This window comes from Herpailurus yagouaroundi, unplaced genomic scaffold (genome assembly GCF_014898765.1).
Source record: "Herpailurus yagouaroundi ecotype Mexico unplaced genomic scaffold, PumYag 140, whole genome shotgun sequence".
Lineage (NCBI taxonomy): Eukaryota > Metazoa > Chordata > Mammalia > Carnivora > Felidae > Herpailurus > Herpailurus yagouaroundi.
In genome coordinates this window covers 19,700,940-19,722,700 of record NW_024412395.1, presented here as the reverse complement: position 1 = coordinate 19,722,700, position 21,761 = coordinate 19,700,940, and the positions used below count along the sequence as shown (strand labels likewise).

The window sequence follows — 21,761 nt, the reverse complement described above, 5'->3', positions numbered from 1 at the left end:
GTTACTTTATTGATTTACTTCAGCCCAACAAGTCAAAAGTGGGAAGACAGAAAAATGCATTTTCTGTGGTCCAAGGCTTCCCTTCCATATTCTCTGGCCCTTCCATTACTTTCCAGAGCTGCCACAGCCAAAGGAGGCGGAAGGGGCTAGGGAAGGGGGCTGATGGGGAGGGAAGGACCTTGCCCAGACAGGATAACAATCAAAGTTAGGCAGAGTTCTTCCCTTTCACTACTCCCTTTCCTCCAACCTTCCAGAAGACAGGGAGGAGAGGGTCAGAAAGGCCTTCCAATCCACTCTCCAAGGATGGTACTTCTGGCCTATGTAAAGTAATCCATATGAATGTGGAACTTTGAGGAGAAGGACTAGAAAATGCCTTGCCATATGGCTGATTGACATATATCTTATTTTTAAATGTAATTCCTCAAAGACAAGAGACTATATTTTTTATGAAGAGTAGAGCGTGACATCTAACAAATGGTGATAAGAAACTAACTGGGACTCAGCTTCCATTCATAGAAGTCTGTTTGGCTTGAAACGCACTCACACTCCCAAGTTTCACTTTGCGTTTCTGGGTTCATCAAACCCTCAGATTCAATATTGAAAGTCAAAGCGAAACCCCCCATGAAGAAAACCACACTGATTTTTACCTGCTTTAATGTCAGTGTTTTCAGAAACTAGCATTAAATCAGTCCACTTCACTCCACACTCACCTTTTGGTTTATATACAAACCTCCAGTGAAGTGTCAGCAAATTTGACTTGCCTCAAAAATGTTCACCAGTGAGAGGGATTTTAATTAAATCCAAAGACTTCACATTGATTTAAAAATGTTTTTAAAGATGTCTGCAAGAATGTCTCATTTCAGTCAAGTATTTAAGGGTTGAGAGAGGAAAAACCAGGCACTTCTAAATTTCAACCTATTGTAGGTGCTTTGTGAAAACCAGAATCCCTCAAAACAAAGGCCAAAAATAACTATGCAAATTTCTTCATTAATATGCATATAATGACAATGTCAAACAAAAGAGAAAAAGAGAAACAGCTCAATGAGTGGGGGCAGAATGAGAGGAAAGAGAAAAGACAATGGAGGGGAAAAAAAATCCAAAAATGGATTTCTTTTTCACCCATTTCTGGAACAGGTAGAATTACACCTATTACTAAACTAGGTCTGATTGGTAATGCTCATCTGATTTGAAATACTGAAATTAGTCCTAGGTACAAATTTGTCTGCTGCTGAATTTATTCAGTTCCTTTTACCTGGGCCATCTTCATCATACTGGACAGCATTTCTGGGTACTTTTCTATACATCCCTCTGAAAGTATAGGACAGGGTCCAGTCTGGTTTCTGTGAGGCCTCAGGGGAGCTGAAAGCCTAATTGAAGAACTAGGAAGGAAGCCAAGATCCTACTACTGGGAATGTACAAACAGCAAAGCAGGAGTGGCCAAGTCAAGGACCTGTCACGGTCACAGACCCGGAGCTGGTCAGGTGGGAACGGGTTGTCTGGAATGAAGTAGGAAGAAGTCAGGGGCAGTTCTAGAAGACTATCTTATGGGAACACTTGGAGGCTTCACATCCTCTCTTTTAAAAAGGAAATGATAACCTTGGGCTTTAGTTTTTGCTGTCTTCACTGATAAAATTCAAAGGCTCCCAAGTAGGAATTCCTCAGAGGTGAAGACGAGGAGAAACAGGGCCCACTTACCCCATGCTGCATTGCCCACTTCCTCCACTACCTCAAATGGTGGCAATTTTCTTGTGGGCATTGGCTTCTATCTCTCTTTCCTTAGAGCTTAGTCCAGTGCCTGGCATTTGGTAGACATTCAAGAAAAGTGTTCAACTCAATGACTAAGTGGACAGATGGTCATGGATAGACACTAGTTGATACTTTCAACCTAGACAGTCTTGCGATATTTTGGAGGCATTTGTTCCCAGGTCAGTTACATATCATCAATTTCTAGGAAGCCCATGAATGCTACCCTCCACTCAATTTGCCTTCTCTAGAATGAAAACAGCTGTTTTTTGTTTTTCTGGAAACACACAAGGAAGTGTCTTATGGGCAGCCGATCTTCCCGCCTTTTTTGCCTGTGTAACAGTCTCTCTTTGCCCCAAAAATATACTATGTGTGTTTCCAAGCTGTAAAGAAACCGTTGAAAATTAAACCACAGAACAGCATTTTAATGAGAACATGATTACCTAACACCCCACTGTGGTTTCAGATGGCCTTGTGCCAACCTTCCAAAATGCTACCAGAAGCTCAGAGTGAAAAGAAGAAGAAGAAGAAGAAGAAGAAGAAGAAGAAGAAGAAGAAGAAGAAAGAAAGAAAGAAAGAAAGAAAGAAAGAAAGAAAGAAAGAAAGAAAGAAAGAAGAAAGAAAAGTGATTAGCATCCCTCAGCGAAGGTAGCTTTCTTGGATGGCTTCCAAAAAGATCTCTCTAGAAGGACGGAGGTTATTGGTGTCTGCAGTTCAACAAAACTTTCTTCCTGTTTTGAAAAATTTGAGAGAGAAAAGGGGGGGCCACCCTTGAATTGGTACATGATGTCCTGAACGAGGTGTTTTCAGTATTGAGCTCTGCTGGGAGCGTCAGTACCCAGCACTGTCTATCTCATCAACTTGCCTTCTGCGCACCCACTTGCTATTTCTGTAGCCTAGGTTACAAGACCGCAGGTGTTGATGCTGTGGAGTGAAAGCTCCACTGGCCCCTCAGAACAAGCCCCAGCAAGCACTGTTCCTCCCTAGCTGGCAGCTTGCGTCGTGCATGCCTGGCACCGGACACAGAGAACAGGATAGAGGTGCTGGGGCTCACGTTGGGGTCATTTCTTAGGGACATCCTTTCCTTGATCTCCAACTGGCCTAGAGCTTGAGCATTTGGGCTGTGGTTTCATTTCCATGTTGGGTTTCCTGACTTAACCCCTGAACCACTTTTTGCAGTTATCTTTCTACCGGTTCAATGACAACCAGATGGCCCCGTGTGGCCACAGGAGAAAGCGAATTACAGAGCCGGGAGACACTGGAGTGGAATTCCTTCATTCCACAGATAGAGAAATCAAGGCCTGGAAGAAGTTTAGAGATTCACCAAAGTCACACAACCATTCAGCAACCTGATTTCCAGGCTGTGGGTATTACTGCCCTAGTCATACTACCTCCAATTTCTTTCAATGACATGGCAACTTAAACAACCACTTGCACACAACCTGATGGGCACAGAGTAGGCAGAATACATGCTACTATCCTTCCTTGCAAAGTATTTAGCACTGCACTAAGCCCAGAGAAGGATGAGTGGGAAAGTACCGAAGACTCTTGTCCTCAAGAGGCCACAATATTTTGAAAGCAACAACAGGTACACATTAGGCATACAGGGTATAAGAAGATGCTGTAAGTATGAGTGTAATGAAAAATGAAACACTCTTCCCTCTTTATGTCCTTCACCTGGTTAAGTTACTTGTTTTATCTTAGTTTTGAGCTCATCTCTTTTGGGAAGCCTTCCTGGATTTAGTTTAGGTTGGACTCTAAGGACCTGTGCACTTGTCTAGGTCCCTATAAGCTCTATGAGGACAGGTTCCTGGCCAGCCTTTTGTGCACAGCTGTATTCCCATGTGTTGTGCCTGGAACATAGTTGGTGCTCACTAATGTCTGGGGACGGAAGGAGCTGCATGTCCATTGGGAACCTTTTAGCCTTTAGTGGGATTGAAGATGAGCTCTAAGATTGGAAGGATTTGTATCAATGCAGAAGGTGGCCCAGAAAGACGTGGATAACACCCCTTCTCCATAGAAAAACCACCACAATCTGTGCCAGTGAAAGGTCCATTCCCATGGATGGAAGTCACCTGTGATGAAGAGGATCAGGAAGATGCTACTGAGTAGACCAGTGAGGCCAGACTTTGGGAGGCTGGGGCTACAAATAAGATGATGACAAACAGAAGGAAGATGTATCACCCTTTAAAAATAAGAGAATTTAGGGGCGCCTGGGTGGCGCAGTCGGTTAGGCGTCCGACTTCAGCCAGGTCACGATCTCGCGGTCCGTGAGTTCGAGCCCCGCGTCAGGCTCTGGGCTGATGGCTCGGAGCCTGGAGCCTGTTTCCGATTCTGTGTCTCCCTCTCTCTCTGCCCCTCCCCCGTTCATGCTCTGTCTCTCTCTGTCCCAAAAATAAATAAACGTTGAAAAAAAAAAAATTAAAAAAAAAAAAAAAGAGAATTTAGGGGTGCCTGGGTGGCTCAGTTGGTTAACTATCATACTTCAGCTCAGGTCATGATCTCGTGGTTTGTGAGCTCAAGACCCACGTCAGGCTCTCTGCTGACAGCTCAGAGCCTGGAACCTACTTCGGACTGTGTCTCCCTCTCTGCCCCTCCCCTGCTCGTGTTTCCTCTCTCTCTCTTTCAAAAATAAATACACATTAAAAACAATTCAAATAAGTAAGTAAATAAATAAATACAAATTTAAAACTCCAAACCACAAAAAGCTGCACACAGCAAATCACTCACTCAGTTTTAGAATCTGATTTTGAGAAACATTTTCCTACACTTGCAAAGAAATCTTTGGGATTTCCCTTTGATAGCTGGGCTTTTTTCACTCCTTCTCAACATTGAAGACTCTTCTCAACACCGGAAAAGAGGCTGAGTTCCACCTTGGGAAAATGCAAAATAGTCAGCTGCAGTGAAGAAAAAATGAATTGCAATCTCAATCACAGATTTCTTTGAAATACTGTGCAAAGGGAATTCTAAAAGGACCATTGACTCATTTCATTTAATGTGGTGACTCAGTGACCAAGGAAACTACTTTTCTTGGGGGAGCTGTTGGTTCTGACTCTTCTTATCTGGATGACTTTACCAAACAAACAAGTATCATCTTTCACTTGGGGGCACCTGGTAGGCATTTACAAAAAAGAAATGAGTTCCGAGAAAAAGAACTATAATTATCAACAGCAGCGAGTGCTCAGTTTCTGCTATGTTAAAGCTCATCCACAGGATTATCAAAATCAAGGAGCAAAATGATTTGTCTGAGAAAGGGGTGTGAAGGAGGAACAGAATCAAAAGATCAATAGAATTGGGGCTATAAAATATGCCCCTCCCCCACGTTCAAGGCAGAAGGTGTTACATTGGAGTAAAACATAGCAGCCATCTAATGTCAACTCATACCATTATCATAAGACATTATCGTGGAGGAATAGCCAAGAAAATGAGAGGCTGGAAGAGAGAGGGGGCATACTCTTAGGAATGTCTAGCTGCAAGGCAATCCTGGACTGTTTCTGGTGGCATTCAACTCCAACCTGGAGCAGACTTAGTAGAAAGGTATGACTTTTTTCTAAATAAGAGTCCTGAACAGGCTTATGATTGTTCTGCTACTCCCCAGAGGTTAGGGGAAGAGGATAGGTTTAGAGACCTCAGTAGTCCCATGGGTGGAGATGGCATTGCACACAAGGCAGCAAAGCCCCATATAGATGAGGATATATCATGTGATTGTCCTCACTGTAGGAGCCATCCCTTTCTCTGGGCCCATTTGGGAGTGGACTTAAACTGCTATGTGGCATCTGAAACAACCCAAACCCCAGTGATCTTTGGGATCCCTGTGACCAAAAGAAGAGTCTCTCCTAATGAGAAGTCCACTCCTCAGGGACCAGGCAGGCAATGTGGGAGGTGCACCACTGCACTGGAAGCAACCCTTTGTCATACCCTGCAGCAGACATAAGAAATAATGGCTACCCTCTTCCTGCTCACCACCAGCCTCTGGGGGAACCCAGTGAGGCATCCATCTACTAGGTAGTGCAGGAGAGAGCATGCAAACATCTAGCTTCCCTGGCCTTACTCTCCTTTGCATAAAGAATGATGTGAGCTTCTGATGCCCTTGTCCTCCTCCTTTCCCTGAATCCTTGACATGGGCTTCTATTAGCTCCTAAAGAGTGGTATCCTCAGCATAGGACTGGCACAGAGCAGGTGCGCCATAAATGTTGATGTTGATGGCTAAACTCATGGCAAGAGGTAGGTACCACTTTGCATTATTTCTATTTTGATGAGGAAACTAAGACCCTAAAAACATCAGGTAACTTGCCAAAGCCCCTCGGTTAGTGAACCCAGGTCTCTTAGCTCCAGAACCTAAGCTTTAAACTGATTCTGCTCCTGTGCCAAAGGTAGACTGGATACACAAAGGAATTGGGTGCGTCAGAAGCTTCTTGTAGAGCACTTCCCCTCCCCTGATTTCAGCTCCATCAGTCTCCTACTAATAAGCCAGTATCTATTTTATGTTTGCCAGTCTCAGTTGTGGGTTCAAGATCACAAGTGTTTGTCCCTCCTCAAGAGCTCGTCACACCCAGTGTTCCCTGGTTTCATTTGTACATTGGGGTTCCAACTGTCACTCCTCAGCCTGCATGTTGGTTTCACTTCCCCGGGCCTTAATTCATTCGTTTTTTTTTGTTTGTTTTTTTTTAAATAGGGATCTATCTACCAGGGTGGGTGTGAGAAGTAAGAAAAGGGGTGTAAACATAAAGCCCGCAGGGGCCTCACCATGACACTTCATGCATTAGTGAGCACTTAACAAACAAAAACCATTATACTGGAGTATTTTTGTCCTTTTGTGGCAGCCTCGTGTCTCAATTCTGGCTGACATCAGAATCATCTGGACCATTTTTTAAAAATATAAATGTCAAAGGGCCCACCTCAATCCTACCCCATCAGAAACCCCAAGGTTGAGGTCCAGGGATCTGAACTTTGCCTAATAGTAAGTTCCCTGTTGTGCAGGGGGATGGGGGAGGGGAGGACTGGGCTAGATGTTTATATAAGGTTCTGGAACCTTTCCAGAAGGTTCTATAAGGGATTCCTTCCCAGGGTGGAAGGTAGGTTTAGAGGACTTAGAAGCTGTCTTCCAAATAACAACCTTCTTATTGGTAGCTCTCTCCTACAAGCTGAGTAGTAAGTGGTGTACAGAGAAATGTTCCTTCTGTCCCATTCCATATTGGTTATCTCCCCATCTGTCTCTCTGGTAGCCCCGGTATGGGTAGGCTTTGGGCACCAGACAAAAACTATGCTTGTTCCAGGGCTGCCTTTCTTCTACCAAACAAGATCACTTTTAACAACCACAAAGTTTCATGAATCACCATGTGAAAGCTGGTCATGCTGTTAGGGTCTGTTAACGAAGAACATTCATCAACACACACACACACACACACACACACACACACACACAAACTAACAAAAATATAAATTCAAGACACTTTCAAATAAATTTGGTATTTTATTAATCACAAAGCATCCACATGCACCTGAAAAGTTGTAGTGCATTGTTTATTCAGTCTAAAGTAAAATTTGGGACTTGAGACTATGTATACACTTCACAATAACTTCCCTGGGGGTCCACTGCCCAAAGGGTGGGAAGCAGCATGTGCCACCCTGTCAGGATCAAAGTCCAGTGGCCCATCCATCTGCACTCACTTGCTCCTGCACAGTAAATATCACTCAGAGAATTCAATTCTGGAATAGCAGTGTTTGAAATGAGCCACCAGTGAGTAATCAAGGGGCCAGAAATGTGATCTAAGGTCAAAAAGGAAGGAAAAGATGAATCTAAGAATAAATTCTTCCTATAGCTGTCAGCCACACTCTGAGAACCAAAGTTGGACACCCAAAAGTAGACCAGAACACTTGGCAAAGCAACTATTGCAATGAAGTAAAGGACTAGAAGCAAAAGGTTGCCTATTTTCCTCAAAAATGACTGTGGCACAATTCACAAATGAAGGCACAAATATAGAGCAAGTTATTTTCTTTTTTTTTTTAAAAAGAATGTTTATTCTTAATGTTTATTTATTTGGGGGTGGGGGTGGGGCCGAGAGAGAGGGAGACACAGAATCTAAAGCAGGCTCCAGGCTCCAGGCCGTCAGCACAGAGCCTAACGCAGGGCACGAACACCACGAACTGTGAAATCATGACCTGAGCCAAAGTCAGACTTTTAACTGACTAAGCCACCCAGGCACTCCTAGAGAAAATTATTTTCAATGTCCTGCTAAAGTTTATGTTTGTAGCTAAGGATCCCTGAAATGATTTTAACTGTAGGTGCCTTGGGTAGGACATTCCAACTATGTGCCCCACCAGGAGGTGAATGCATACTGGCATTGTGGACTCCCTGTAAGGTTCCATCCCTTCTGCAAAGCTTTTCCCCAGGCACATTGGCTTGAAATGGCTCTTTCCTCTGAACTCCTCTGCCCCAACCCTGGGCACAGTGAGTCTGATTCTGCAGTTGCAAGGAGGGTGGGTGCCATCGGCTCCTTGTGTTCTGTAGAACTCAACTGTGACCATAAAAGTTACAGACATCTGTATGTGAACTGTTAAGTCTCGTCAGACAGCTGCATTCTTTCCTTCTGCCTCTTCTCCTATACTTCTTAGCACAGTAGCCACCTCTAACTGGTGTTTAACAAACCGCATATCAATTTGCTTTGATCTGACATAGTGTCCTACCCCAGAAAATCCACTCCAGATCATACTCAGGCAGAGAACTGAGAAGCATAAGGGGAGGACCTTGAAATCTACCCTTATTTTTTTTTGTCTGCCAAGTTTGGCTGCCTCTGATGGTTATCTTTTGAAGAGGTGCAAATAGATGAAGTCACCCCAATGACATCAGTAACAGGATATCATTGGCTTCCCTGTGTTGCACAAAAGCCCACAAGCTAGACGTGGGTATTGGTAAGAAATCAACACGCAGACTTTGAAAAATAAAAGGAGTGCCTTCAGACTTTCTCTAAACAGCATCACCTCCCCTCCCAAATAGTTTGTCCCCCTGACCTCTTCATCATATCCTAACTGAAATTCCAGTCACCCTGACCTCCTCCTTCTTCCTCAACCCATGTCAGTGAGCACCAGATGCTAGTTCCAAGATCTCTTCTATTTATCAGCCTCCCACTACTCCCTCAGCTAGCTCAGACCTTTACAATCCCCTGCCGGAGCTACCCACATAGGTTTCTGTCCATTCCCTCCAGCTCAGCTTCCTCCTTCCAACCCTTTCTACACTCTACCTAATATTAGTTATTCTAAAGCATAGCTTTGACCATATTATATTCCAACTCAGAATCTTCACAGATTTCCTGCTATTTTACAGAATGCAGTTGAGACCTAGCCATGCCTATAAAACATCTCTGTTCTAGCTTCAACGTACCTTCCCAGACAGAACTCCAACTATATTCCAATCAAACTGGCTGATCCCTGTTGTTGGCTCCAACCTTTTATCTGTGCTTTCTTATTTCGCTCAGAATGTTCTCCTTCTGGCCCAATTCTCACCACGTCAAAATCCTACTCATTCTTCATATACATCTGCCTGTGTGAAAGATCTCCTCCTTTCCTGCTGCACCTTGTTTCTACTCTGCTTACATGATCCATCCTGCTCTAGCTTGTATTATAGTTATCTATGTTCCTATAATCATCTCCCATGCTGCACTTGTGTCTTGAGACTAAGGACTATATGTTATTCATCTATTCCAGTGCCTGGCAGAGCTCTGCACATTGCAGGCATTCAAAATAGTTTACAGAAGGAAGGAAGGGGGTTGGGGTGGTTAGGGAGAGAAGAAGGGAATGAAAAGGTCTCAGAAGTAAAAGAGAAGGTGCTCAGAAGGGGGCAGGAAGAACTGGAAGAGAATCCACTAAAGGAGAAGGCAGGTCCTAAAGAGAAATGGAAAAAATAAAATGCAATGGAACAGATCCTGGGTAGTGGAGAGATTGTGTGTTCCAGATTTGCAGGGGAGAAGAACGAAGAACATTTGCCTGCACCATGAGTGGACTTACATCAACCTTGATTTGATCCCAGTGGCAGATTCCAACTTTTCCTTATCTCTCCACCTCTCACAGCAGGGCTGGGGTCTTCAGGTCAAACCCCGGTCCCTGTGATTCATGAATAGAAATTCACCTTTGTCTTACACTTCATCTAGATTTACTCAAAACATCTTATCTCTACAATAGTTAACTTTAATTAATGTTACTCCTGTTTACAAAGCTGTCCTATAGATTAGTTTGCAATCCTGCAAGATAGTTAATAGAATTCCTTCATAGGTGTCTGGCACTTTAGAGTGTGCAAAGCTCCTCAACTTACCCGGTCACCTCATTTGGTATTCACTCACATTCACTCACTTGGCCTTAATGCCAGGTCACACTCAGGGAAGACCTTCTACTACAGTTTCCAGGACACAGCCTCCATGTCTTTGCACATATGGTTTTCTGGGTAGAATTCTTCTAGCTCTTCACAATCTTCATCTCTAGAAGCCAGGTCTCAGGGGTGGTGGGGGAGACCAGGGTAGCAACACCCAAAGGACTCTCCAGATTCCTCCAGACTCTCCGGGAGGTGGAGATATCCATCACCCAAAAGGCACACCAGGCATTCCGTGGCTGCCTCAGCTTCTGTGGAAGTTCTAGAAGAAGACTCAGGCCTAGGGAGATTATGGGACCCACAACACCGCCTCTCGCCAGTGACGAAACAGACATTCATATATACACATCTGCCCCTGGCAACACAGAGAAGGGAGAGCTGCATAATAAAACCCACTTCCCTTGCACTCAGGAGAAAAGAGGAGAACTGTTTATACTTACAACAAAGTGGGACAGCAGTTGTGGGGGGAGAAACTCTGATTTTCTATTGGTTTGTTTTTGCCGGTTTCTGATTCTTGTGGAGGCCTCACACGCCCCCATTTTCAGCTGTTTCTTCTGTAGCATTTATTCAAAACAGCTCATTCTATTCACAGGGGACACAAGGCAAGGGGCCAGAGACTGCAGATGACAGGTCAGAAGACCCAAGCATTCTAAGTGGTTCTCTGTGACTCAAGGTGGGGGTAAAGCAATGGTTTTCAAGGAAAAAAAAAAAAAAAAACCAGTGTACAGTTTGAAAAAATATACCTAATTATATATATTTTTCAGATTTGGATAACAAGTTTGTTTTCACAATACAAATGACAGAAAATAAGTAAAGTTCAACAAAACTCTTGGGTGGTGGAGAATGGGCAGAAGAAATATCTTGTGTATATTCATACCTTCGAGGAAGAGGCCAGAGATTTCTCATGGAACCTACAGAAATGAGGGCCAATTAAATGTTTATGTTTAGCATAAAAGGGCAGAGGAGGCCTTTGCCTACCAGGAACCAGGGAGGTCTTCTCAGTTTCTAGGCCAGTCTGCTGACCCTCCACACACAAACTCTTAAATAAAAGCCTAAAAAGAAATTCATGGCAATGCTGGAGTGGGCCTTCTCCTTACTAGAACTGAGGCTGCAGGGCACAGAGCAAGACTTATGAGAGAGAACAGAGGTTCCTGGGACATCAAAGAATCCAGAAACACTAGAGAACTTGGGTTTGTGGGATGGTTGGTTATGAGGATGTGTGTGTATGTGCGCGCGCGCATGTGTGTGTGTGTGTGTGTGTGTGTGTGTGTGTGTGTGTAGCTGGCTGCATGGGTGCGTGTGTTGGTGTGGGTGTGAAAAAGAGAGAGAAGTTGGGGGAAGGGCTTTGGTTGAAGGGCAGAGGGTTGTTCTTTAATTATTTATTTTTAACTGTTTATTTCTTTATTTTGAGAGAGAGAGCACGCAAAGAGAAAGGGAGAGAGAGAATCCCAAGTGGGCTCTGTTCTATCAGTGCAGAGCCCAACAGATGGCTCCATCCCACAAATTGCAAGATCATGACCCAAGCCAAAACCAAGAGTCGGACACTCAATAGACAGCCACCCAGGCACCCCTGGGTGCCAAATGGCCAATTTATAATAAAAACCTGAGCATGCACCATATGGAGTGGCATGAAAGACAGAAAAATCCCTCTCAAAAAAAATAACCGGCTGCCAGGACCCTAACCCTGAAGTGAAAATTTACTTGGCAGAGAACAAATCCTATTCAGTCTTGAGAAGCTTAATTTAAATCAATTTGGGGAGAAGCTTGAAGATGGAGCTGGATGCCCTCCCATCTACCATCAAAGATAAAGTTTTTAGCAATCTGGACTTGCAAATGGGGACCTGCTTGTGGAAAGGATTCATCCAAGTTGCTCCATGTGGTTCAAAATTCTGCTGTGGAGGTCATTACCTTCTGCCCCAAACACGCAATAAAATATCAGCACATGAGCCAGTTTCCAAGCCGTAAAGGGATAACAGGGGCAGACGTGAGCTATTGAATACTTACTCCCTCTGAGGGGCTGCCCCATCTTAGCTCTCAAAGGCAAGAAGGGCAATGGCAGGCAGCACTCAGCAAATTGGACCCAAGTAAACAAATGTATCCCAGAGGATAATCCCACAATTTGTTAATCACAGGAATAAAGGAGTAGAAAAACAAAGAAGAAAACCTGAAACACACCACCTTCGTATATTTAAATGACTCTGAAAAGGGTTTCATTTTCCAACACAAAGCCATCCCCGATTCCAGGAAATGCCGTATGTTTTTGATTGGAAAAGTTGGAGGGCAACTGGATAATAAAGCAATGTTTTCTCCAGGTACTCCTCAGCACCTGCTAAAAAGAATCCCATTTAGGAATGAATCTTCAGACAATTTTTTAGGGATTCATTTTAACCTGGTTTCCCCTAATGTAATGCCAAGCAAAGATGGGGTTAATCTGCTCTTTATTAGCCTGCTTCCAAAGCTGCTGCCTCCTCACATTTTCTTTCCAGGCAAGTACATCCAAAAGTCTCAGGAGGCCTTAAAAAGTCTAGCACTAAATCTTCTGAGTCATTTAATCCCCAAATCTTCCATGTTTGGAGATAATTTCTTTTATGAAAAGAAACTCTAACTTGGTCCAATTCCCCTCTCAAATTTGCTAATGGAACAAAGAGGGCTCTCATTGGGCTCATCCTTGTGGCTGCAGAAACACATGTCTCTAAAAAGGCAGGTTTTGCTTTAGCCTGGGGATGGTTTTTGCTGCAGCTGTCTTTGGCTTCCTCTCATGGCATCTCATCCAGCCAAGCACTAGTTAAATTAGACCCAAAGGATAGAAAATAGGGGAGGCAGGTGCCTGGAGAAAAAGGGTGTGTAGTGCTCAGGTTCACTCAGCCATGGATAAGCTCCCTTTCTGAGGAATGGGCTGCTCATCCCTGGGAGTGTTAAGAGGTGGGAGCATCCTATATGGTTGCAGAAGGAGCTCCTTGGAATGGAGACCAAATGGGTTCACAGGTCCCTTCCAACCTTGAATCTGAGTCCTCATAACTACAGAAGAGAGCTCTCAAGGCATGTATGAGAAACTTAATTACTTCTCTTTCCTTCCCCCATCACATATGTCTTCTGCCCCACAATTAGAATATTTCACAGTTTATTTAAAGCTCCATTTCCCTTTACCTCACTTCTGTGGGTAATGGGGGAGAAATCCATTTGCCTGGTTAATCAGAGCCCTCCCCTGCAAGGAAGACTTTTTAGCAGTTGAGATATGAGCCTATATTAGTAACAGGCAATGTTTATTGAGCACTACAATAAGTCTCACACTGTGCTACAGAGTTTACATGCATTATCATATTTAATCCAATCAACAATCCCAAAAGTGAGATGTTATTATTACCTGGATATTACAGCTAAAGAAACATAGTAGAGATATACTGCCCAGCTACCAATGTGATGTCCCTGAATGTGGAGCTGGAAGACACATGTAGAGTCAGCACCCAAGCACCTATATGAGCCAGCTCCAAAGTCCCATGATCTGAACCACTAAAGCTATTCTATTCAGTGAGCTATCCTTCTCTCTACTATCAGTCCTCCTGTTTAAAGAGAAGAGAAAGGAATGTTCCTCTTGAAAGATGTTGTCTTAGAAAGCTAAAAGAAATAACAGCCAGCTGCTCTTGCATCGAGGTAACTGAGAAGGCTGAGAGCCTGAGGCTGGGGAAAAGGTTGAGAGAATATAATAGAGCCATAATGGGGCTGAGTTAGTTGTCTTCAGGGTCCCAAATATTAACCTGAGTGCAGTTGGGAGCCAAGGGACCAACGCAGGAAATCCAAAGTGATACATTTCAATCTCTGAGTGATGGACAAATTATGGTACAGTACCATCCTAAAAGAATTCTGCAGCCAGTCTGTTTCCATTGCTGCCTTTTATGTATCTCTACCATCCAACTCCCCCACACCCCCAATCTTTCTTTTGATTCCTAGTATCAACACCTTAGGCCAGTGTAAACGGCAATCTCATAGAGTTATTTGTTTGTTTTTAATCAAGATGTATGTATGTATGTATTTATTTAATGTTTATTTATTTTTGAGAGAGAAGGAGACAGAGAGAAAGAAACAAGTTGGGGAGGGGCAGAGAGAGAGAGGGAGACAGAGGATCTGAAGCAGGCTTTGCACTGACAGCAGAGAGCTCATTGCAGGACTCCAACTCTTGAACTGAGAGATCATGACCTGAGCCGAAATCAGACACTTAACCGACTGTGCCACCCAGGAGCCCCTTGAATCAACATCTTAAAGTCAAGAGACTTCACATGAAAATTGGAAGATATGGCCCAAATTCCTATATAGGGCAATCAAGGGTGGTGGCTACCCCTTTTGGACAGGGCATGCCTCTCCAGTTCTCCACAGTCCCCACCACACCCTATGGCCTCATTTTATTTACAGTATCTGCAGGTTTTTTGGGTTTGTCACTTGTGCCTTATGCCTACAAGTAGCTCCAAAGGCTAATCATGGCTCTGGATTTAGAAAGTTGCTCTTGCACAAGCATTGCATGGATCCCCTACACACACACACACACACACACACACACACACACACACACACACACAATTCCCACCCTGTTATTCTGCTAGTATAAAACTCTTGGTAGAATGATCTCAGCAAGATTGCAAAGCCCATCTGTATGCGTGATCAAATCACTGCATTTCTGGCCATACCCTGACTCTGCCATGGGATGCACAGCTCTCTTCAGAGAGCAGACTGTCCACAGGGCTCTCTAGGCACTTCCTCTTGCTATAGAGCTGCCTGAGGTCACCGCCAGTAAATTACTAGTTTAAGGAAAACAATGACAAGCCTTTTCCATGGAGAACAGAGTTTGCTCACTCAATTATTTCCTAAAGTCGTGCCCTCTTTCCCATCTTGACACCATAATTTTCGAGGCAACAGCACTGAGTCTGTTGTTCTGCAGATCCACAAAGCCACACTGAACCTGCCACATGAGCACAGCAGACTTTGAGAGCAATGCATTCTCTGGCAGTGGAGTTAGTTAAGCAATGATCATTGCACTGTTAATTAAGTGGCTGCTTTGTTAAAATGACTTACCAGGGTGATGCTAAATTGTATTTGTTTACCAGTCGAGCTTTTCTCTTTGTACAGGAAATTTTGTTGACTCATCTTGACTGCTACAAAGCTTCAATGGAAATGACTAATAATTTCATTTTAGGGAAATCAGACCTTTTAGAAATTCAAGATATGGCTTAGACTTAAGATAAAAATGGTACCCAGAAAATCAGTAATAATTTTCCTAAATTTGGTTTATTTCCCAAAATCATTTCTCACTTGTAGGTGTAGAGACATAAGGCCTTGAGAAAGGAGGAGGGGACTGGGTGCAGTGGGGTGGGGGACCATTTCTTCCACCTAACACCAGCTTGGAAATAGTTGACATTTGATAGCATTGTCTCTGAGATTTGTAATCCTCTGGTAGAATTATATGCCCCTTGGGAAATAGCCTCCTTTTTTTTTTTTTTTTTTTTATCAGTTTGGGAAACATTAACTTTGTCCCTTTGAGTATTCCCTACTGCCATCAATGAAGTTTGTGTTTTTTTCTCTTTCAGAAGCTAAAGTAGCAATTTTTCTTTTAACAGACAAGGGACGAGCCAGTGAGGGGACAGGATGAGGGTGTGGGGGGGGGGTACCTGGTGCATTCAGAAGACCTTTAACGCTGTTGCCTCCTACCACCCACCGTCAGGAGGAGGTCTGTTCCTAAGTTTTCTGTCTGACTGGCTTTGAACCTATATGGGGACAGAGTAGAGCCTTCTGTCATACACACACATGCAAACACACTCACACACAAATCAACCAGCTGCAGAACGAGCAACAGGAGGTGGCAGAACGCTTGCCACTATGACACTGGATTTGTAAGCATCCCCTCCAAACCATGGCCAAAGCTAGTTATTCCCTGGGCTAAAGCCAGATTGAGAACTTGGGGATCCTGCCAAAGCCCAGACAGACCCTAAGCCTAGCTCTGTTGCCAGAGCCACACAGGAAAGTCATTAATTCATTAAATACAGCTTCAGTAAACGATTAGGGAGCCCATTATTTGTTCATCAGTGGGCTAGCTGCATAGAGGATATCTGAGCATTCACTTTAAGGAACCCAGAATATTTAAGGAAGAGGAGAAAATTTAAAAATTGAATAACACTCATTTAAAAATTGAATAACATCACAAGAGATGCCACTCAAAGCAGTACCTAAGTAGATACCAAATGACCTTTCAGAGGAGGGAGCTTTCAGAGGGTGAATAGCAGCCATCAGAGAAATAAGACATTGTGATGTACTGAAGAGAGCCTGGGCTTTGGAGCCAGACAGACTGAGTGCAGATCCTCACTGTGTGATCTCCGCCAAGTTCCTTGCCCTGTCTGGAAGTCAGTTTCATTACTGGCAGAATAGAGGTGGCACATTCCTTGCAGAGTGGTCAAGGGGATTGATTATATGAGGTCAGGTGCACATCACAAGCACTCAACAAATGTTTGAGTTTTTTGTTCTGTTTTCTTTTTTTAAAAAAATTTTTTTTAACGTTCATTCACTTTTTGAGACACAGTGTGAGCAGGGCAGGGGCAGAGAGAGAGGGAGACACAGAATCTGAAGCAGGCTCCAGGCTCTGAGCTGTCAGCACAGAGCCCAATGTGGGGCTTGAACTCACGAACCATGAGAGCATGACCTGCCGGTCAGCCACTTAACCAACTGAGCCACCCAGGTGCCCTTGTTCTGTTTTCTTTTTAAGAACATCGTAGAGTAGTTGAAAAAGTAGTTTGGGTAGGTTTGGCTCAGGGGAAAATAACAAGAGACCATTCCTTAGAGGAAAGGAGGACTATTAAGGAAAAAGTCATCGTATCTAGTGAACACTTTAAGAAGCGGAAAAGTATGAGAAGGGAGGCATTCTGTTTATTTTTTTCACGTTGACTTTTTTTCTGAATATGAAAATGTTTCAGGCTGATTACAGAAAATTTGGAAAGCACAGAAAAATGCGAGGAAGAAAGTAAAAAATCAAATATAATTCCTCACCCAGGGAAAACTCCTATAAACATTTTGGTTTTCCTTCTGATCTTTTTCTAGTACACATTTTAACATAACTGAGACTACACTATATAGATAATTTTGAGTCCTACTTTTTGCACCTAATGTTTTATAAGCATTTTCCTATGTCACTAAAGATTCCTCTTCACAAACATCACTGGCAGTGGCCATATGGAATTCCACATATGGATAATTTCTCAACTGCTCCACTAACAGCGGACATTTAGGGCTGTTCAGACATTTTCCTGTTAGAAATAATGCTTCCATGGGGCGCCTGGGTGGCGCAGTCGGTTAAGCGCCCAACTTCAGCCAGGTCACAATCTCGCCGTCCGTGAGTTCGAGCCCCGCATCAGGCTCTGGGCTGATGGCTCAGAGCCTGGAGCCTGTTTCCGATTCTGTGTCTCCCTCTCTCTCTGCTCCTCCCCCGTTCATGCTCTGTCTCTCTCTGTCCCAAAAATAAATAAACGTTGAAAAAAAAAATTAAAAAAAAAAAAACAAAACAAATAATGCTTCCATGATCCCCTTATGGCAAAATTCTATTTCCTCAGGATAAGATTCTATGGGTGGAATTAGTATTCTAAGGTTCCTGCTGACTGCAGACAAAGTGCTCTCCAGAAAGGATGTCCAATCCACATTCCCACCAGCCACTTGGGAGACACACCTGGTCTTATCCTATTATCCTAATATCCAAAGATTATCTTTGGAAAGAAAAAATTTTGCCTAATTTGACAGTCAGTGAATAGCATTTCATTGTTTTCTTAATTAACTGCTTCCTTTTGGCAGATATACCTAAAAGGATCTAAAGGAGTCCACAGATAAAGGAAGAGCTTTCTTTTGTCTGCAATCAACAAACATTTATTGTGCAAATCGTTTTATTCTGGACTTATCCTCTGTCCCCTTTTTGGGTGGGTTTGGAAGATTCCACCTCTCAGGTTTCAGCCATTATGAAGAGAAGAGTTTTGAGGTACAATGCAGCTGACATTCTGGGTCAAAATGTACTGAGCCGCTCACTACTGAGCTTCGTGAAAAGCAAGTCATGGAACCTGTCTAAAATTCTGGTCCTTCAAAATGGCATCCTATGGTACATAGGCTAGGGTCCCAAGTTTTAGTCAATGACAAAATAAAAGTGCTTTTAAACGTTTCTTTTAATTCTACATAACGTAATATTATGACTAATTTTATCTAGTCATTGTGTCTTAAATTGGAAGTTTCTGAGAGTCCCACTTCCTGACCCCAACATCAGTTTTCAGTAGGTGAGGACCTTCACCAACAAACATTAGGGAAAGGGTGCAGACAAAAGAGGAAAATTATGCTCTGTAGAGAAAAGGTTCCCAGACACCAGACTATCTCTGGAACACCTCCAGACTGAAATGTTTTATCTGAAGTAAAGGGGGTTGGTGTTTAGGGTCCAGTCTGGGCAAGTCCTCTTTTTAGGACCTTCCTCTGGTGTTCGGTGCCGGCTAATGCTCATATCTCCGTCCCCCGCTGTCACTGGTGCTGTCACCCTGCCAGCAGTGGCACTAGTTGTCGGCCCCGCCCCTCAATCGTACCCCTGCCCCACCCAGGCTCCGCGCCGGCGGGAAACAGCTCCAGGATGGAAAACAGTGTCTCGGCGCCCACTGCAAACTCTAGCCAGTCGTGGACTCTTTTAAACGACCCGTCCCACCCCCACTCCACCCCGCCCAGTTCTTCGACCTAATTCTTTATCCCTGAGGACGCTTGTCCTCCACACTGAGTTGTGGAAGACGCTGGACGTGGTGTCAGAAGACACAATAATGACTAGATAAAATTAATCATAACATTACATTATGTAGAATTAAAAGAAACTTGGGTGCCCCAGTAGCCACTGCGGCTGGAAAGCGAGCAGTTATCATGAACGGGTTCTATGCAAGACCAGTTTCAACCTGCTTTTTCTTAAATATACAAACTCGTAAACTTAGAGCGCAACCCCTCTCCGAGCGGGCAGAAGATCTCAGTGCAAGTCCGACTTTGAATCCGGAGCCAACCCTGGCATTTCATTTCTGCCAGTCCGCTTTCTGTTTCCTCCGCGTGGGGGCCTTATCCCCTGGTTCACTGCTGTATTCCCGGTGTCGGGAAAAGTGCGTCGCACGCATTGGCTCTCATAAATAATCTGATGACTAAATACATCGATGTAATGGTAACACCCACAGGGTAATTGAGAAAATGAATGAGTGATTCCGTGCAAGTTTATCTTGTGATCTGTTACACACACACTTACATATTTTTTTTTAAATACTACTCACGAATTAGTTGCCCGGAAATACACATCTACTTCTCCATCACAGTCTTCCTCCTTAATTATGCCAAAGAATCCTACCCTCTTCTGAAAGTGTTTCCTGATTATGTGTACCTGATGCTAGTACTAGTACTGTGGGTGTGCATGTATGGTTATGCTCTGTATAGTGGTGGTCTGAAGAATCTTTGCTTATTTTCCGAATGTGTTGCCATCTGCTGAATGCGCAGGGAATGGAGTCAGATGCTGGACCCACTTCCAGCATTGCCGCCTACTGATTGGGTTATTCTGGCATGTCACTTCCCTCCTCTGGGCCTCAGTGTCTCCATTTGTAGCATTCCCGGGTGTGGAATCCCATCCACGTGAGCAAGGATGGATGCCCCACACAGGGACTCACAGGTCGCCCGTGCGCATCCTGCTTTCCCGGGTTGGGGAACGCCTCCGGGATGCTCTCCACAGCTCAAGACTCACAAGGTGACCTCCAGCTAACAGCAGCCCCTCGAGGTCTACCCAGGTTTACCCTAATTAACTTCACTGGAACTGCCCGAGTGCCGGCACCCTTCCCTCACGCCCTCCTCCCGTAAGTCTCTCCCCCACCCCGCCTTTCTCCTCCCTGCCCCGCCCGCCCACCCGCGCGGCGCATGCGCTGCCAGCCGAGCGTGTTTTTATAAAAGTCCAGCTTCGCGCAGAAACTTCAGTCTGTTGGCTGCGGCAGCAAGTAGCAAAGTGACCCAGACGACTTGGGTGCCCCGGTAACCACTGCGGCTGGAGAGCGAGTAGTTACCATGGACGGGTTTCGTGTAAGTCCAGTTTCAACCTGCTTTTTCTTAAATGTACAAACTCGTAAACTTAGAGCGCAACCTCTTTCCGAGAGGGCAGAAGCGACCAGAATGTGGGTACCCCAGAGGTGCATGGAAAGGAGTTTTCGTGAGCATGGTTCCACTGGAGGGGCAGGGGGGTGGGCTAGGATTGGAATCTTTTTCTCTGTAAGTAGAGGAGAAAATATTGGAACGACGGTTTGGTGGCTGCGTGTGTCTCCCCCTTGAGTACTGCGGTGCGCGTTAGGCTTACATGCTGTTTGCAAACATAACATTCTGTGCACAAGTGCAGAGAAGGCGTGCGCACTGCTCCCGGACTCAGACCAAGGGTCTCCCGCAGGAGCGCGGGAGTTTATTTGCAGTGAATTACATGATCTGAATTTAGAGGTGGAAGGCGGTGCGCCCGGCCCGCGTTCCCAGAGAGAGACCGTGCCCCTGTTTAATTTAAGGCAGAGGCTCCTGGTGACCAGTCTTACGGTTGGGCGCGTGTTCGCTGAACTCTGCACAGTCGGCGGAGCTGTGTCAGTACCCCCGCACAGTGAGCAGAGGGCGGGAAAGGCGAGCGCACCCAAGATGTTGCTCGCCAGAGAGGTCTGAGAATTGGCCGCAGCAGGGAGGTGACCTGGAACAGCCCCCGCGCCTAGGGATTGAGGGGGAGACCTCGCGGGCAATGGAAGCTCCGCGAGTGAACCCCAGGGTTCGGTAATTTGAGATCGTACAGAGGAAGCAGTATTAAACAGTCACTGCGGAGCAGCACCCCCGAGGTGTGCGCGGCGGGGACTAAGGGTGGAGTTAAGGGCTTCGGAGGGCACCTGGGCTGCCGGTAGTTGGGGCGTAGACGGGCAGGTGCAAGTGGGGAGACCGTTTGGCTGTCACCGATCCCAATTGCTCTGTTTAACCGTTGGTGGTTTCCTGGAGACTTTTGAAAACCCCTTACCAGGAAGGCTTTTCGTTTCCCCCCAGCGGCGCGCAATTCAAAGGCGCTTACGGAGGAGCCGCCCATTTTCTCCCCAGCACCCTGTGGGACTGAACTTGGCGTGCTGCCGGACGGAACCCAGGGAGCTGTAGTTGCTGGCAGTGGGCGTGGGCGTGGTGGGCAGCCGCGGAGGTCCGGAGTTGGACCACCCGGCCCTCAGTGCGCCCTCCGCCTGGAGGCTTCCAGCTGCAGACCTCCGACCCCATTTACTGGGTCAGTGGCGGGGTGGGAAGCGACCCGGGCAGTGAGGAAATGAAACTTGGGGCGAGGACCATGAGTGCAGACCCCGTGACCTTCCACTCCCAGGAAAATGCTGCACTCCCTAGCTTCCCAAACGCGTCAAGAGATAAACATAGGTAGGGCAGAAAGACCCAGGCCCCTGGGGAATGCCAGCTGCAGGGGTGTGTGGGGGGTTCTTTTACTAAAACCCCTGTTCAGTACCCCAAGCTCCAAAGGCCCTGCGCTTCAGGCCAGTTTCTCCTTCCCCACTACATGTTGCTTGAAGTACAGAATGGCAGAATGGTTTTCTGTTTAGATGAGCGTGGGGAAGGCAATGTTTTGTGCCTCAGG

The 21,761-nt window shown here is 45.1% G+C and overlaps 2 protein-coding genes across 2 annotated transcripts in view; one reads left to right on the top strand and one right to left on the bottom strand.

Annotated features, from left to right (window-relative positions):
- The window catches only part of THSD7B (thrombospondin type 1 domain containing 7B), a 1,621,840-nt gene that overhangs the window by 1,475,274 nt on the left and 124,805 nt on the right, over nucleotides 1-21,761 (bottom strand). The window lies entirely within an intron of this gene.
- The window catches only part of CXCR4 (C-X-C motif chemokine receptor 4), a 3,872-nt gene continuing 2,181 nt past the window's right edge, over nucleotides 20,071-21,761 (top strand). Inside the window, exon 1 of the mRNA XM_040474959.1 lies at nucleotides 20,071-20,197. Coding sequence (XP_040330893.1) covers nucleotides 20,183-20,197 — 15 coding nt within the window. The 5' untranslated portion in view covers nucleotides 20,071-20,182. The remainder of the gene's footprint in view (nucleotides 20,198-21,761) is intronic.